This window comes from Oryzias melastigma, linkage group LG19, assembly GCF_002922805.2.
Source record: "Oryzias melastigma strain HK-1 linkage group LG19, ASM292280v2, whole genome shotgun sequence".
NCBI classification, from domain to species: domain Eukaryota; kingdom Metazoa; phylum Chordata; class Actinopteri; order Beloniformes; family Adrianichthyidae; genus Oryzias; species Oryzias melastigma.
In genome coordinates, this window is record NC_050530.1 from 24,641,762 (window position 1) to 24,658,123 (window position 16,362).

General features: G+C 39.8%; 1 protein-coding gene across 2 annotated transcripts in view; it reads left to right on the forward strand.

Annotated features, from left to right (window-relative positions):
- Positions 1–16,362, forward strand: part of ankfn1 (ankyrin repeat and fibronectin type III domain containing 1) — a 64,706-nt gene that overhangs the window by 33,083 nt on the left and 15,261 nt on the right. For both annotated transcript variants that reach the window (XM_024285518.2, XM_036217112.1), the window contains 5 exons: positions 9,174–9,369; positions 12,023–12,224; positions 12,426–12,620; positions 14,038–14,151; positions 14,730–14,827. In XM_024285518.2, coding sequence (XP_024141286.1) covers positions 9,174–9,369; positions 12,023–12,224; positions 12,426–12,620; positions 14,038–14,151; positions 14,730–14,827 — 805 coding nt within the window. The remainder of the gene's footprint in view (positions 1–9,173; positions 9,370–12,022; positions 12,225–12,425; positions 12,621–14,037; positions 14,152–14,729; positions 14,828–16,362) is intronic.

The following is a 16,362-nucleotide window of genomic DNA, read 5'->3' on the forward strand; positions in this document are numbered from 1 at the left end:
GTTTCACCTCACAAAATACTCAAACACTTGGAATCTGGACCAACTCCATGTACATGTAAATACCTGGTTGCTGCTCTGTCTTTGGCAGTCATGCTTGCTGACTTGCATTTCTTTCATTTGCAGTTTGTCCATGCAGTGTCCTTTACCATTTCACCAATGATAGACCGTCTGAGCAGCGGTTAGCGCTCTCACCTCACAGTGAGAAAGCCCTGGTTCAAATCCCATCTGGGATCTTTCCGTGTGGAGTTTGCATGTTCTCACCGTGCATGCTGGGTTTCTCCCAGCGTCTAAAAACATGGTTTAAATGGTTACGCCATAGTGTCTCTAATTGTGTGGCTCTGTGACAGACTGGAAACCTGTTCAGGGTGTTCCCCACCATTAGGTGGGATAGGCTCCAGCAACCCTGAAGGGTATATACTGTAGCAAGTTAGTAAAATGGATGGATCTAAAAATACATTAAATGTATAATAAGCTGGTCAGTATGACAATTCACTGGTATGAAAATATCCAACATGTATATTAAGGTAGTATTCCAGTCAATATTTTCATCAATATTTTCAATAATCAAAATAGTATTTGTTAGTTTTAGGTCACCATGATGTGGCGTATATTTAAAAAATGTGACATGAGTGTTCAGGATAAAAACCCTGCATTTGTCCAAGGTGTATATACAGTCAATATTTTAAAATGGTGTCACTAAAATATTAAGGTTTATTTACAAATATTGAATTATTTTAATACAGCATAAAGTCAAAAGTGTGTAGCAATAAATGAGTCATTCTCAACAAAACGTTTTGAAAATGAGCAAAACTTTTCCTGTCAAAGTGGATTTTGTGACTTCACGGAAGCAGCCATTTTGAAATGCCTATGAGTAGCCCTTCTACTGCCCCTAGTGGCATGACGATCCACTACAGGGCAGAAAACACAAGTTCTACCCAATGGGTTTCTAAGGAAAGTTTAAATAATCCTGATGTGACAGAGATCTCAGGAATGTGTGGATCAAAAATGGGGCAAATGGACACAGGGTTTGGAAAATGTTTTCATCTACATTTAAAATTAGTTGATAATATAAAGCAACCCTCCAAAGGTGCACTTGAGGAAGGGGGGTTTGCTTACACATTTTAACTTCAAAAAAAGTGATCAAAAATGATCAAGTTTTGTTTCCAAAAATGAGTTGCGTTGCCATGGCATTGCCAAACTGAGGTCATGACTGAATTTCCCACAAACCCCGACTTGAGGAAATGTAATATTCTAATCTTCTATGGGTGTCGCCCTCTACCCCCCACCGCGGGGCAGGGGTAGAGAGCAGGAGGATGTGCTCCATCTACAGCAGGATCACATTATTCAGCCTGGAAAAGTCTACACTGAGGTAGTAGAATCTGGCTATCAGTCAAACTTATGATTCAATAAGAAAAGAGAAAAGTGAGATTTTCATGTTGGATGTGGAACAGCAGATCAGCTCTGACAGTACTTAAGGGTAATTGGGAGTTTGCCTGTCCAATCCACATGTGTTGTGTGGGTTTAAAGAAAGCTTTCGATTTTGTTGCCACATTAGTGGGTCTCATATCAGACAGTAATTAGATACACAGCAGGGAAGAGGTCCAGCTTCCACTGAGCTGCGTGGACACAGTAACCTTACAGAGGGGCAGAGGAGTGGGTGGGAAACATTACGTTTCTGAGAATCCATTCAACCTCCCTCAGAGACCACTCAAAAGTGGTCTCTGAGCAACTTCCTGCCACTTCCTACCTCTGAGCAACTTCTCCAGGACAGTGAAACGGACTGTATTCTCAGGTGTCAACTACAACCGTTAGCCTGCTGTGTCTGAATGTGACAGTGTAGTACTGGAGCTGGATTCCACAGGACTAAAAGGACTTAACGTGGGTGGTGAGAATGGTGCAGTGGTAACAGGAGGTCTTCTAGACTCTGTACATACTGGGTAGTTCCAGATGAAAGCTAGAAGGAATCCGTCTCAACTGCAAAATGGACTTTTAGTATATATTTATGGCATTAAATTTCCACAAAAAGTCCTCCACAAGCGTATATCAAAGTCCCTGCGCGCAATAAACGCTCCACAGGCACAATTCTGCCTCCATGACTGCTCCTGTATGGTCCTACGCGCTTGTGGAACCACTGCTGCCCCCTTGTGGAGGAATTCCTGCGGACGCATAACAACTCCCAGTTTGTGTAAAAAAACCCAAAAAGGAAACATGGATGTTATTGGCCACTTTTCTATTGGCCCCCCGTTATTGTTGCTAGGGCAACACTGATGCCATAACTCAATCTGTGTGTTATTCATTTTTCAACGTAAAATGAATATCATAAATATCATTTTCTAAACTATTGTAGAGAAACAGAGAATTTTTTGTATTCCCATTAAAATAATAAATAAAAAAATGGAACGAAGAACTTTTTAACTCAATATTTTAGGATTTCTGACACCAAACTACTTCCATTCCACCCATAATGAATATTTAAATTCATTTCCTAAGAGTTCCTCTTTTTCTATTTTGCCCACCTCGTGATCTAAAAACTTTTCTTAGAAAATCGATTTAAACGTTCATTATGAGTTTGCTTCATTTTTGATTTGTTAAAAATAGAAACATCAGAAATTTTATTTTTTTTACTGCAATAGTCTAGAAATTGATAAATAAATAAAGCTGTCATTTCCCCTCTTTTTCATTTTTAGTTTTAATTTAAAACACAAATGATATGCAGGTTTTTTGTTATTTTGTCCCTTCCAATGTTGAGTTTCATACGGGCGCGCAGAAGAAGCTCCACATGCGCACAGTCTTCCACGAGGGGCGGAACTAGTTTTAGGATTGTAAGAATACTTTAAAACAGGTGAGCAGGAGAGGTCACAGGAATACTCCAACAGGTGCAGAGAAGAGGTTTCATGAGTGTGCAGTAGAGGAGCGGGCGTGGAGACTGTCCTGCTCCCGTGGAACGCTCCTCACGTGCGTGGAGTTTGATATTTGCTTGTGGGACACTTTTGGGTGCAAATTTAATGCCATTTAGATTTCCTCCATACAAAAGATAATAAAACATTAACCAGCAAAAGATGAGGTAGTATTTTTTCTAGCAGCATTAAGTCTGTCTCACATCCTTATTCTGACAAACACACAGCTTTCCACTTTGAAAACTCAAGTATGTACTTTATATACAGCACACGCTGGTAAATGAGGAAAGGGCAGAAGCTGTGTGGACCTGCAGAAAGGTACAGGTGAGTGGGCAGGAGGAGTGATAGCAACCTGCACAGAAAACTGAGGGAGAGCAGAAACATTCCATACAAACGTCATAGTGAGCAGGGTACTTCACACTGATCTGCTTTACTCTTGGAAAAGATTTCATTAGTTTTCATGATTTTAAAACCAAGATATTAGGACAAATAATTGTGACAGATTTTTACATCATCCAATCAATGTTTAGAATTTCCAACTTTTGTCTTGAAGGATGATCCGTTATTTTCACCCTCATGACTCTAAAAGACTAACAGCCTTTCTACATTTGTTTCTGTTCCGTTGCTTAAATAATTGCTCAGCAGAAGGTTTTATTGCTGTTGTAATAAAACACGTGCACGCATGAACGTGCACCGATCGATTTTTGTTGCTTTTAATCAGCCTTGGCACTCGGTGGCTGACTCTGATGCTTCTTTTTTAAGCAGTTTTAACGCAGAGCCATTAAAGCCGGTGGGCTAATCTACAATAACACCCAAAGCACAAAACGGCAGCCAATCAGCAGCAGAGCAGCTGCTGGCGTCCCACTGTGGGCAGCCATCAGGTGGAGGCGGTGGGCGATAAGACACTGCAGGTGTGTTCCTGCAGATGTAGAAGCATTGTACTAGGACATTTTTACCATCCAATGCTGTTTTACAAACTGCGTGTAGGTGTGCCATTTGTTGTTTCTAGAAAGAAACAGTTGATCACTCATCTGTTGGTCTGACAAAAATGCAGATGAGCAGTTTATCTCGTAAATGCTCAGGAATGCAGTGAAAACAGTCGTTAACTTTAGCTACTGGGACCTTGATGATTTTCCTCTCAACAATAAAACCCCAGAAGCAGTCATTTTGACCATTTTCTAAATCTGCAACATCACAAAAGAAAAAAAACAAAACATGGAACAATAAGATGTTTCCTCATGTGTATATTTTATTCTAACTTTGTTGGATCATACAAATTTCAAAACAGATCTGAGTGTCAAATGCAGCTAATTGACTCCATGTTTTTACAAGGTGTGTTATAATCTATATATTTTTTTACATGTATAGTCTTATTCTAAATCCAAGAGAGACAAAAATGACAAATAGAACAAACAAAAAACAGTCAGGGAGGTTGCTGTGAATTGGTAAAGACTTGATAAGCTGAATATTCCTCAAATAGTAAATGTCTTATACTTGTATACCACATGTACCTTTAAGGCTCAAAGTGGTTTACAGTGACAGTCCCATTCACACACACATTCACACACTGATGGGAGCTCCGCTGCCAAACACTGGCGCCAACTATAAACACCAGAAGCAACGTTCGTGGGGTTCAGTGTTTTGCCCAAGAGCACTTCGACACCTGTGTAAAGCCTCTTACAGCCTGAATAAATAAAACTAATCAAGCTATAAAGCTTTGGCAACAATGGTACACTCAGTTATTTTGGTTTTCATTTCACCAATCCTCCTAATTTACATCTAAATAATACGCAAAGGAAGTCAAAATGACGGCTACGGTCAGTCTACTAGGTTTGGAATTTCAGCTGGCCGAAAGGCCTTCTTTGACCTATGTTGTAGGTCATTTTTCTGATGATAGAGGAGATTTATAAAGATTTTTTTTCTTTTGGCTAAAAATGTCACCATCATAATTAAAAGACCACTGGGAATGCTTTAAAAAAATAGATCAAAAAATGATCAACTCAACTCAACTCAGCTTTATTTATATAGCACTTTCACATAGCAGATAGCTAAAACAAAGTGCTGAACACTAAAAACATAAAAGACAGTCACACTAAGACAAGACAACTAGATAAATAATACAATAAAATAATAGAAGCAGTAAAATAACAGTACAAAACAGCAGCAGTCTCAAGATGGGTTAAAAGCCAGGGCATAAAAATGAGTCTTTAGACGGCCTTTAAAAATGAGCAGAGACGGTGCTTCTCTAATAAACAATGGCAAAGAATTCCAGAGCCTGGGGCCAGCAACCGCAAAGGCCCTGTCCCCTCTGAGCTTACGCCATGACCTCGGTGTCTCCAGAAGGAGCTGGTCAGCTGATCTAAGGCATCGGGCCGGCGAATAAGGAGAGAGCAGCTCAGAGAGGTATAAGGGGGCCAGACCGTGTAAAGACTTAAAAACAAATAAAAGTATCTTAAAATGAATTCTAAAATGTACAGGCAGCCAGTGGAGTGAAGCTAAAATCGGCGTAATGTGGTCTCTCTTACGTCCTCCAACCAAGAGGCGAGCAGCTGCATTTTGAACACATTGGAGGCGTGAGAGAGATGTCTGGCTAAGTCCAAGGTAAAGTGAGTTACAGTAATCCAGCCGAGACGTGATAAAGGCGTGGATTACTGTTTCAAACTGTGCAGGAGATAAGAAAGGTTTCACCTTGGAGAGTTGCCGAAGATTATAAAAGCTTGTTTTTTTACCACTGAGCTGACCTGATGATCAAGCCTAAAATGACTATCAAACTTAAAACCTAAATTAGAAACAGTTGATTTTAAAAAGTTAGTCAAATGACCCAGATCGATTGGAGATGATCCTCTGCGATCATTTGGTCCAAACATAAGTGCTTCTGTCTTGTTCTCATTCAAGCTCAGGAAACTTAGGGCCAACCAGTCCTTAATATCTGCAAGGCAGACAAAAACATGATTGCATTTGTCAGTTGTGGTGTTTTGTTGTGGAAAAAAATGTTTTATTTTGAAAATAAACCAGAGTGTGACTTTACTGTCAAGTGTCAAGTGTTCTGAGCCTTATCCACTTCCATAAACAATATTAAATTTGACCTATTTATCATCTTTTATAGTATCGCGTTTATATTTTAATACATATCAAAAATGCAGTTGTACTCCACTGCATTTTTGCAGTTGTTTTTATTTGTGATTTCAGCCTGAAGCCTTGAGGCTGATGGTAAAACTTACTCTTTTAACTCAGTTTTTAACGCTAAAGTGTTTTTTTCTTTTATTGGGGAAGGTGGAGACCCTTTAGAGACAAAGAATTCCTATTGCATTTCTGTACTTTAATTACAGTAAAATTCCTAATAAAGTTTTAAACCTTTACATTCTACAGAAGTTTTCTTTTATATGTTTTTTTTATTTTTTTCTCAACAATCAAAACCCAGTTTTGGTACATATTTTTCTACTCAAAAATGTTAAATATTTTCTTATTACTGTGTGCAGCTCCAGTCTCTAAAGCTGTCATCCACAGAACTCGACTAGTTTTTCCAAGGACAAAGGGAAGGATTAAAGATGATGGATTAAATCTATGCTGTGTGTCTAAGTGTACAGACTTTGACAGGCGCCGGGATTAAAGAGAGTTATTTCTATCAATCCTGGATGACACATGTGACAGACACAGATGTCCTCCAGCTGTTCTTGTTAAGTTGGATTCAAGAATTCTTTGATAACAGAAGTTTGCTCATCATCAGAAGGCTGATGCATGTCTATGAATCTACATTTATGAATCTACTAGTGGATGCATCGGAATGGAGCAGAGCAGGGAGCTTGTGGGCTGCAGGTTCCAGCTGTTATGTGATGCCTGGTTCACACTGGACTCGGAAGCGCCGCAAAGTGATGTGGAACGGAGACCGCTTCCATTCGGCGCTCTTGTTAACATATGGTGTGGTTTACACCAGACGCGGAGCGCCGCGGTCCTCCGCTGAAAGCTCGCGCCGTGCTGTGGATGGATTCGGCATCTGGTCTATTTAGTGCGATAGTGATCCGCGTCAATTCTGGGAGAAAGTTATATCAAGATATATAAGAAAATCTGGTTTATTTTCAAAATAAAACATTTTTTTCCACAACAAAACACCACAACTGACAAATGCAATCATGTTTTTGTATCTAAACAGACTGTAGAGCTAAAAATAAAAGTACAATTGTAACGAGGGGGGTAGTGGGGGGTAGGCGACGAGGCCAAGATGAGCAATTCGGCCCGTCGCCACCTCCACCACCACGGTCCATATCAGCCGGGAGCAGGCTAAAAACCACACACAACGTCCTTTACAGGAGAGTGACAATGTTTATCAAGTCCAGAGGTGGAGTCCTTAAAATGTCCTTCCTGGATTGGAGTCCATGCTGTCCATTGGGAGGAGTTCAAGTCCAGAAAAACAAAAGAGCCAGGTGCCTGAATACAAAACAATAAAAGCTTTAGTAAAAATGATAAAACATGCATAAAATATAAAACAGGCCCTTGGATAAAAGCATGCATTCCTCCCATTGTAGCTAAAAAAGAAAGACATTGCTCTTAAAAAGAAATCCATTCAGGAAGGACAAGGAAGGGGTACTTAGCTCAAAGAGGGGTGGGTCGCAACCACACCCCTCTGCCGCTCCAGCTGACTCAGAAAACAGGAAATATGTGTCAATGGTAACTTCACCTCTGAGCCAATAGAAATTACTTGTGGAGTGCCCCAAGGCTCCATCCTGGGACCACTTCTATTTAACATCTACATGCTCCCACTGGCCCAGGTTATAAAGAACAACAACATTAGTTACCATAGCTATGCAGATGACACACAGATATATATTAGACTGACACCAGGAGACCGAGGCCCTGTACAGGCTCTTGGTAAATGCATTGAGGACATTAATGACTGGATGTGTCACAACTTACTTCAATTAAACAAAAACAAAACTGAGGTTATTGTCTTTGGGGCTAAAGAAAAAAGGTTAGACGTCACTACAGAGCTTCAATCTATTCAACTAAAAACTACCAACCAGGCCAGAAACTTGGGTGTAGTGATAGACACAGACCTAAATTTTGATAAACACATTAAGGCAGTCACTAAATCAGCCTATTATCATCTCAAAAATATCTCAAGGATTAAAGATCTGATGTCTAAGCAGGACCTGGAGAAACTAGTGCATGCTTTCATCTTTAGTCGACTTGATTACTGTAACAGTGTTTTTACAGGACTACCAAAAAAATCCATCAGGAAACTGCAGCTTATTCAGAACTCTGCTGCTCGGGTTCTCACAAGGACCAAGAAAGTAGACCACATCAGTCCAGTTCTGAGGTCTTTACACTGGTTACCTGTCTGTCAGAGGATAGACTTTAAAGTTCTGTTACTGGTTTATAAAGCTTTGAATGGTTTAGCACCAAAATACATGACTGACCTCCTGACCCAGTATGTACCAGCCAGACCTCTCCGGTCATCAGGATCCGGTCTTTTATCAGTTCCTAGAGTCAGAACTAAACATGGAGAAGCTGCATTCAGCTTCTATGCTCCACAGATCTGGAACAGACTTCCAGAAAACCTTAGATCTGCTGAAACACTCAGTGTATTTAAATCCAGGTTAAAGACTCACCTGTTCTCAGCTGCATTTGATTAATATGTATTCAAAAGTTTACGTCCGCACTGTTTATCTATGCTTGTTTTAAATTAAAATCTTTTTACTTTCTTTTAATTTTATTTTAATGATCACATTTTTACTATTTCTTTTGATTGTTTCTTTTAATGTTTTATGTAAAGCACTTTGAATTGTCTCTGTACATGAAATGTGCTATACAAATAAACTTGCCTTGCCTTGACTGTAAAAACAATAAGTGTGAACCTACTGTTACATCTTTAAGCTTTTTTCATTATTTCATCTGCTCCTGATTCAACTCCAATTGAATAAAGATATCTCTAAAATGTAGTTTTAAATCTTAATTTTCTTCATATTTGTCATGAGTAAAATGCTAAAGAACATGTTCGAAACACAATTTCTACTGGAGCCGGTCTTTAACTTGAGTGCATAAAACCTGCTGCAGTGTCAAATGATTCAATTTCACAGTTCAGACTATCTATGTTTACAGCTTGTACCGTGAGAGCTGCAATCATTTGGCGTATTTGTGGAAAATTCACAAGAAATAACTGACAGCAAACAAAATAAACTCATTGCTCTCTTGGTAATAATTCTTTGACTGACTGTTGTATTCATAAAATGTCTTCTTTCTTCCTCTTGTTTCTCTGACGACCTCTCTTTGCTAAGGTAGATACTTCCCAGCTGTCAGGACTCAGCAAATGCAGAACCTGCAGTTGTCCCAGAGCAGGAAGTGCCCGGGCGGGCCGGCCTCTCCGAGTGCGGCCAAGCGCCTTTACCGGAACCTGTCAGAGAAGCTGCGGGGAAGCACCTCGTCCTTTGAAGATGCCTACTTTTTTGGGAAGACAGACCGTCTCCGTAAAGCGTCGGTGAGTGGACAGTGCTCAGTGTCATCTCCATGGAGAGACGTACCTCAAGATGATGCATGGCAGTAAAGAGCCAAACAAAAGTATCAAACTGAAGGCATTATTTTTCAGATGCGCAGGATGGTTATTTATATTTACCCATCAGCTCTTTTTAGTAAATACTTTTACTCGTATTTGAGAACAGAGTGAATGTAAAGATCTTAATCATCACATTTAAATCACCTCTATTTTCAGAGTAATTTATCTGTTCCTAATTCACAGAACAAACCTATTTGATTTTGTAAAACTAAGACTGAGTTCAGTAAAGATGATTCAGTCTTTACAACCATATTTTCCAGAGTATACAGTAAGTCGCACCAGAGTTTAGGTCAAAGGAGCCCCAAAAAAGCATAAACAGTAGTGTTTTTGATGAGTATGGATCGATAACACTGCGGGGGGTGGGGGGTGAGATGGAGAATGGGGTTCTATTGGTGGATTTGGCGTATTCGCAAAGATCTTCGGGCCCTAACCCCTGGGAATAAGGGAGAAATACTGTATTTTCATCTCTACCGTCTGTTTAGATACAAAATATGATTGTATTTGTCAATCACAATATTTTATTGTGAAAAATTGGTTATATTTTGAAAATTGACCGGATTTTCATGTTTGTCTTGGCATAAGTTCCTGCCAGGATTGGCGCAGGTTGCTCGTGGGTTGCTCAAAAATCAATCAGACGGCAAAATGATCGCGGCACTGTGCGAACTGGCCGTGGGGGACGGCGGCGCTTTGTGTCCGGTGTAAACTACACCATAAAGTAACAAGGGCACCCAATGGAAGCGGAGTCCATTCCGCGCAGCTACGCAACACTTCCGCGTGTAATGTGAACCCGGCGTTAAGTCACGCTTTTAGGAGAAAAGTGCAAAGCTTCTAAACAAGCCTGGCGTAATACTGCATTCACACCAAACGGGATTCATGGGTCAAATTTGCATCTGCTGCCTCGTTTTCAATGCACTTTAAATTTGATACTCAAGGTATGGCCAAAATTGTGTATATAAACTAGTTACTTCCATTGCATGTTAGAGAAGCTAAGCCACCATCCATTTTTTTTGCCTCACCACTATATGTGTAACACAGAGTCACAGTCACAATGATCCATGTACAGTATTTAATGAGAACACAAGGAGGTAGGCGTGGGTCAGAGACAGGCGGGAGTCAAGGATCAGGCAGAAGGTGGAGGAACGCTCAGAGATGTAGGCCAGAGACACAAACAAGACTTTGCTTAAGGCAGAGCTCAGTGCTCAGACTAAATACTGCTGGGAGTGTTTATGATTGGAACCAGCTGTGGGGCTCCTGGGAGTGACAGCAGGGGCTGATGGGACATGAAGTGTGGAGAACCAAGAAGTGCTAGTACTCTGGAGACCCTTATAAAATATATTTCTCAATATATGGAGAACAATATATTTAAGCAATATTTATCAGTATATTGAAATATATTGAAATGCTCCAACTATTACTGATTTCTTATATTGAAATATACCAACCTATATACTGTGATATATTGCTCTATATACTGAAACATTCCATAATATATATATATATATATATATATATATTTCAGCTGAATTCCAGATGGGGAAACAGGTGACTGATTCATGATAACATGAAAGCATTGAGTGTTCATTTAATTTGCAATGCATAGAAGACATGGATAACACTGAGAAATCAGGTTTATTTATTGTAAGAGCTTTACAAAAGCATCAGTAAACACGCCTCCATGTCTGTTTTATGTTTCTTAAACATATAAAATACAGTGTCACTGTCAAGTGCAAGGTGTCTCCACGATTACTCAATTGAAAAGAAAAGTAATAACTACCAAAGCTTGAGAAAGTTCTTCAATAAACATATGCAAGACAATGTTAATAAATACATTCAAGTTAGTCCAAGTTGATCAGAATACAGAGTATCAAACTGGCTCCTACAAGTATTGCAAAGTGCATATTCATGATGCTACTTACAGGCTCTTATGATGTATGGGTGAGGCTGCCGTAGGGTTCTCTTTACACCACAGTCATCAGTAAGGAGCTGGGGTTGCAACTAAAATGGAAACAAGTTCAGCTCTGGTGTTAAAGGGTTATTATTTGATCACAGAGATCAAGAATATAAGAGTATCCTAAAATAAGTCGGGTTCAGGCAGCAATTATTAAAAACATAGTTCCTAAAAATGTATTTGCTACAATGTTTGAGAGGCTGTACTGAAGTTTTTTCTCCTGTGAGCTAAGATTATTTATCAAGAGGCTTATGATTTTTCTCTTTTTCTGAGATCAACAAAACTTGCATTATTTATGTATGTGGGTACAACATTAAAAAAACAGAGGAAAGATTGATCTTTATAAATTTGAAACTTTTGTGTCTCTTTGATGTTTTCTTGGTTTGCTAAGTCTCATAGGTGAGTAGTTTTAACTGGTCTGTGTCAAAGACATTTTTTCTTTCACTCTATCAATATTGTTAGAATGTTTTTATCGGTTTTTTGAAACGATCAAAATTGAAGTTCCCCTCTCATTCAACCAAGGGATTTACTTGTGTGAGAGCGTGCTGAAGTCTCTCCTGCAGGAACAAGGACCACATCCTGATTCTGTGACATTTTGATCAAGCGTATCTCCTGCTTCAATCTCCGCAGGTCAGTGAATGCATCTTTGAGGCGGTGGAGCAGCAGGACTTGGACACTGTGCAGATCCTGCTCTACCAGTTCTCAGCTGAGGAGCTGGACCTGAACACTCCCAACAGCCAGGGTCTGACACCACTTGACATCGCCATCATGACCAACAACATGCCCATCGCGAAGCTGCTGTTGAAAGCTGGTGGGAAGGAAAGCCCTCATTGTGAGTGTCCGGCTGATTTTCACAGATGCAAATCTAGATGCTGCAAGTCTATATTGCATGTTGGAATGTTTATTTCAAAATGCATTTTAAAGTGATATAATCAAATTATAAATTGAGAATTTAGGCATGCAGAGTCTCATTTTCGCACAACATGGGTGCAATGATTGTCATTTGGTTCTGATGGATTCTGCTCCTTCCCAGTTGTGACAGCGGAGAGTCGTGACGCTCACCTGCGCTCTCTGGTGGAGGAGACGGAGAGGCGGGCGGCGGAGCTGGCAGCCCAGGCCCAGAGAGACGGCCTGTCTCTGGAGGCCTGCCACAAAGACAAGCAGCTGACAACCTGGGAGAGGAGGAGCAAGCTGTATAAACGCATGAGGACGGGCTTCCAGCACGCCCGTGAGTCTCCTCTGGGGTCGTCTGGGTCAATATGAATGTGTGCGTTTACGGTGTGAATACTCTACAGAAGTTCAGGAATCAGGGAGGCATCATGAAAGAAACCCCACCTTACCAATTTCACCATCTCTTAGTGCCACTTTCATCGAGCAAGAGACTCCAGAGCATCCATGGTTAGATTATCCTCCCTTCTTCTGTTTAAAGTGGAAGGAAAACATTTAACTAAATAAATGTGGGAATGAAAAAACAAAACAGTAGCAATAAGGTGCCAAACCAGATGAAAGGACAATGAAAATAGGAAATATCTAAATACTTTGGGTGTAACGATTGATGAATCAATCTCTATTCCTGTGATCCAACCAGATCGACTAATCTTGGCTTGGCCAGGCTTAGCGGATTCCTCCAGACGCTTTGCACTTTTCTCCTAAAAATGCGACTTGCGCCGGGTTCACACCGCACATTGAAGTGTCACGGAAGTGTTGCGAAGCTGGTTCACAACAGACGGGAAGTGCCGTGGCCCTCTGCGGCCGGCTCGCGCAGTGGACTGATTGTTTCGGCCTCTGGTCTGTTGTTTTGCTCGATCATCTACTTACGATAATACATCTTCAATCCAATGTGATCCACAAATTAATTTCTTCCCAAATCTTTCCTGTCTAATCTCAAGTTTTTTTCTTTCACCCAGTAGTTCATGTCTGTTCATTTTGATGATAATGAACTACATCAGTCTGTTGGGGAAAACTGGGAAAACCCCTTTAAGTCTTCTCTGTGCCACTGCTTAGGCCCCCCAGACCTGGTGTCCCCGTCAGATGGAGCCCTAGATGACTTTCTTGTTGGTTACAATATTTCTGTAAAGAGCTGAGGGCTGTAAAAATGAGGATAATGGCTCGAGAGCCCCCAAAACTTTTATCCTTGAAATAGAAAAAAATAGATGAAAAAAAAGCTCTCTTTAATATTTCTATTCTGTTTCCTTGTTATGTTTTCCAGCTCAGCAATGTTGATGGATCAAAGGTGCTCTGAAAATAAAATACAACTTTTATTTGGATAAATCTGAATGATTCCTTTAATTTTTAAGTTTAGTCTCCCAAAATGAGTTTTGAAGAAAATGGGAGTGAAAGATGGGAGGTGAAAAAATACTGAAAAATAAATCAATAAAAGATTAAACACTAGTTAACCCTTTAACACCGGAGCTCCAGTGTTTCTGTTCTTTGATTTACTGTAATTATCGTGTTAACAATTGAAAAGTTAAAGCATTTTAAAGATTTTGTGTTCAAGCGTCACCGACGGCGCCTCAAGTGTTGAAGGGTTAACCTCTAGCTGATACTCTTAATTACTTTTTGAAAGGTTTTTTACATTATTTTTTGGGGAATAAAAATCCCATTTGCTTGAGGTATTTTGAAGTCTTCCCTGTGCTTCTGCTTAGGCCCCCCAGACTCGCCATCGAGGGTTCGTCTGAGTGTGACAAGTAGCACCACGCTGACTGTGACCTTCCAGGAGCCGCAGTGTCTCAACTCCACAGTGGTGACCAAGTACAGAGGTGAACATATTCTCTTCTCAGTTGGCTGATTTTTTGGAACAATTTCAAGCACTTAAAGCGTCTTCCCTAGGAGTTTTATTTTTTAAAAAGTGCATTACCTATAATATTATAAGTGTGAATACTTTGAATCATTTATACGATGACTTGAAAATGCAGAGTTATCATTTTATTGAATCTTTCCACATTTACTATATTTATCATGGAAGTTATGATAAGGAGATTCGATTATCTAGTTGGATTATCTGGTTTTATTTTAAGAACATTTTTCTGTTGTCCAAAGACGAACTTGATATGATTCTTCACTTTAGCGTGACTGAAATGCTGCAGTCGTCTTTTGACACATTTACAGTAACTCAAAAGGAGCTTTACCGCCTCCACAATATTTAGAACTCATCTGTATGCCTTTTAATCTTTACTGTATATGAGCACTGGACTGAGTGAGTGTGACACCACCCCTAAAAAATGACAAACAAACAAAAAAAAAATCTGTTGTTTATGAGAACTTGCAATGACAGAGCTCTAAATGAAGACATGAACGGTTTCTGCTAATACCTCCTGTTCGTGTGGTCTGTGTTTAGTGGAGTGGAGTTGCCTGAAGGACTTCTCGCTCCTCGCCGGTGAGGTGGTCTTGGATAACCTGCAGAACCTAAGGTGGACCATTGGTCACCTCTCTACGGTAATGCCTTCAGCTCTTCACGACTCCTACCAAATGTTTGCACTCTAGTGTTTGATGGGAAGAAAAATGAGCAAAAAAGGCTTTTTCTCTAATGGCGTGTTGCAGACTCAGATGCTAACTATATTTAAGGACGTCACCTGGAAGAATTAGAACTTTCCCAAACATGGAGTTTCAATATTGCTGTGTGCAAACCTTTGACGTCAATGTTGGACATGTTGTCTGTTTACATGCTCAAGCATTTGATACCTGGAAGAATTCAGGTGAATCCAAATAGGCTATGAAAATATGTCCTTAGAAAATACTGACGACGACTGACCCTGTCACGTCACGTGTAAACATGTGAAACAACCTAATCTGTATTTTCTGGTACTAAATGTTATGAATGAATTCTTTAACGGGGCACGGCCCTATGCTGCATGTTGGCCAAAAAGATAATAATAATAAGATATATTGTATAAATGAATGTAAACGGACTGCGTGCAAACCACACTGCATTGTTTTTACATATGTCTGTGCACAACTTGAAACTCTCAGTTTCACATGTTTGCATATGCAAATGATTAAAAGACATTTTACGTCTGATATGGCATTTACCAAACGCTAGCATAGTCTTTAGCCCTTTTATTAACAAATTCCAATAAAATAAATGTATTTTTTACGCACCTTCTGTTATTCTATAAGTAGCTCACATGCCTCCGTACTTTATAATTCTGAGATTTAAGTCAGAGTTCTGACAAGTCTGAATTTTTAGATTAAAGTCAGAATCTTCCATGGCCTTTTTTTCTCCATGGCCCAAATCCTAAGAAAAGAATAGGCTGTTTGGGAAAAAAAAGGTAGAACAATTTATGTGAAAATAAAGACTGAATGTGTAACATGCTAGCATGGACTGCTCAGAGCTTTTAGAGAAACAATTACCCTCCCCTCCCTAACCACTTCAGGAATCATACAAAACAAACAAACCTTACATAAAATCCTCAAATGTACTCAAAGATCGACAGTTAAAACACAGACAGACCTTTTGCTTAAACCCTGGTTGTGTTTACTGACCTGGAACTGGTTTTAAGTGAGACAAAAATCTGTCAAAATGTTTTCTTGCAGCGTTTGTAAGCTTAAAAGCTGCAGCGCTTGCTGGATTGTCAGAGCATTACCACAGTTAGAAGCCTCACAAAGTAGAAACAACACAATGAACTGAAAAGTGAGTGTTTAGTTTTGTATTTAATGTGTTACAACAATTTCAGAAATGATTGTAGATGAGTTGGATGAAGTTAGTCTCATCTGGCCTGTTACACTGTGGAAGAAGCACTCATAAATAACAGTTTGTTGGAAAAACTTCCCATCAACCTCTACGACCGACTGCCTTCCTGCTGGCCCCTTTAGCTCTTCTGGGTAGTTTAGTGAAACCGTTTTATGTAACTGTTTTGTTCCTTGCTCCTTGTGGATGAAAATAGAGTTTATTATCCATTTATGAATATTGCGCTTTGCAATCTGGTGTGCATTATGATCTGAAAATGCAGATATTTTGAAAAAGGCTAAAA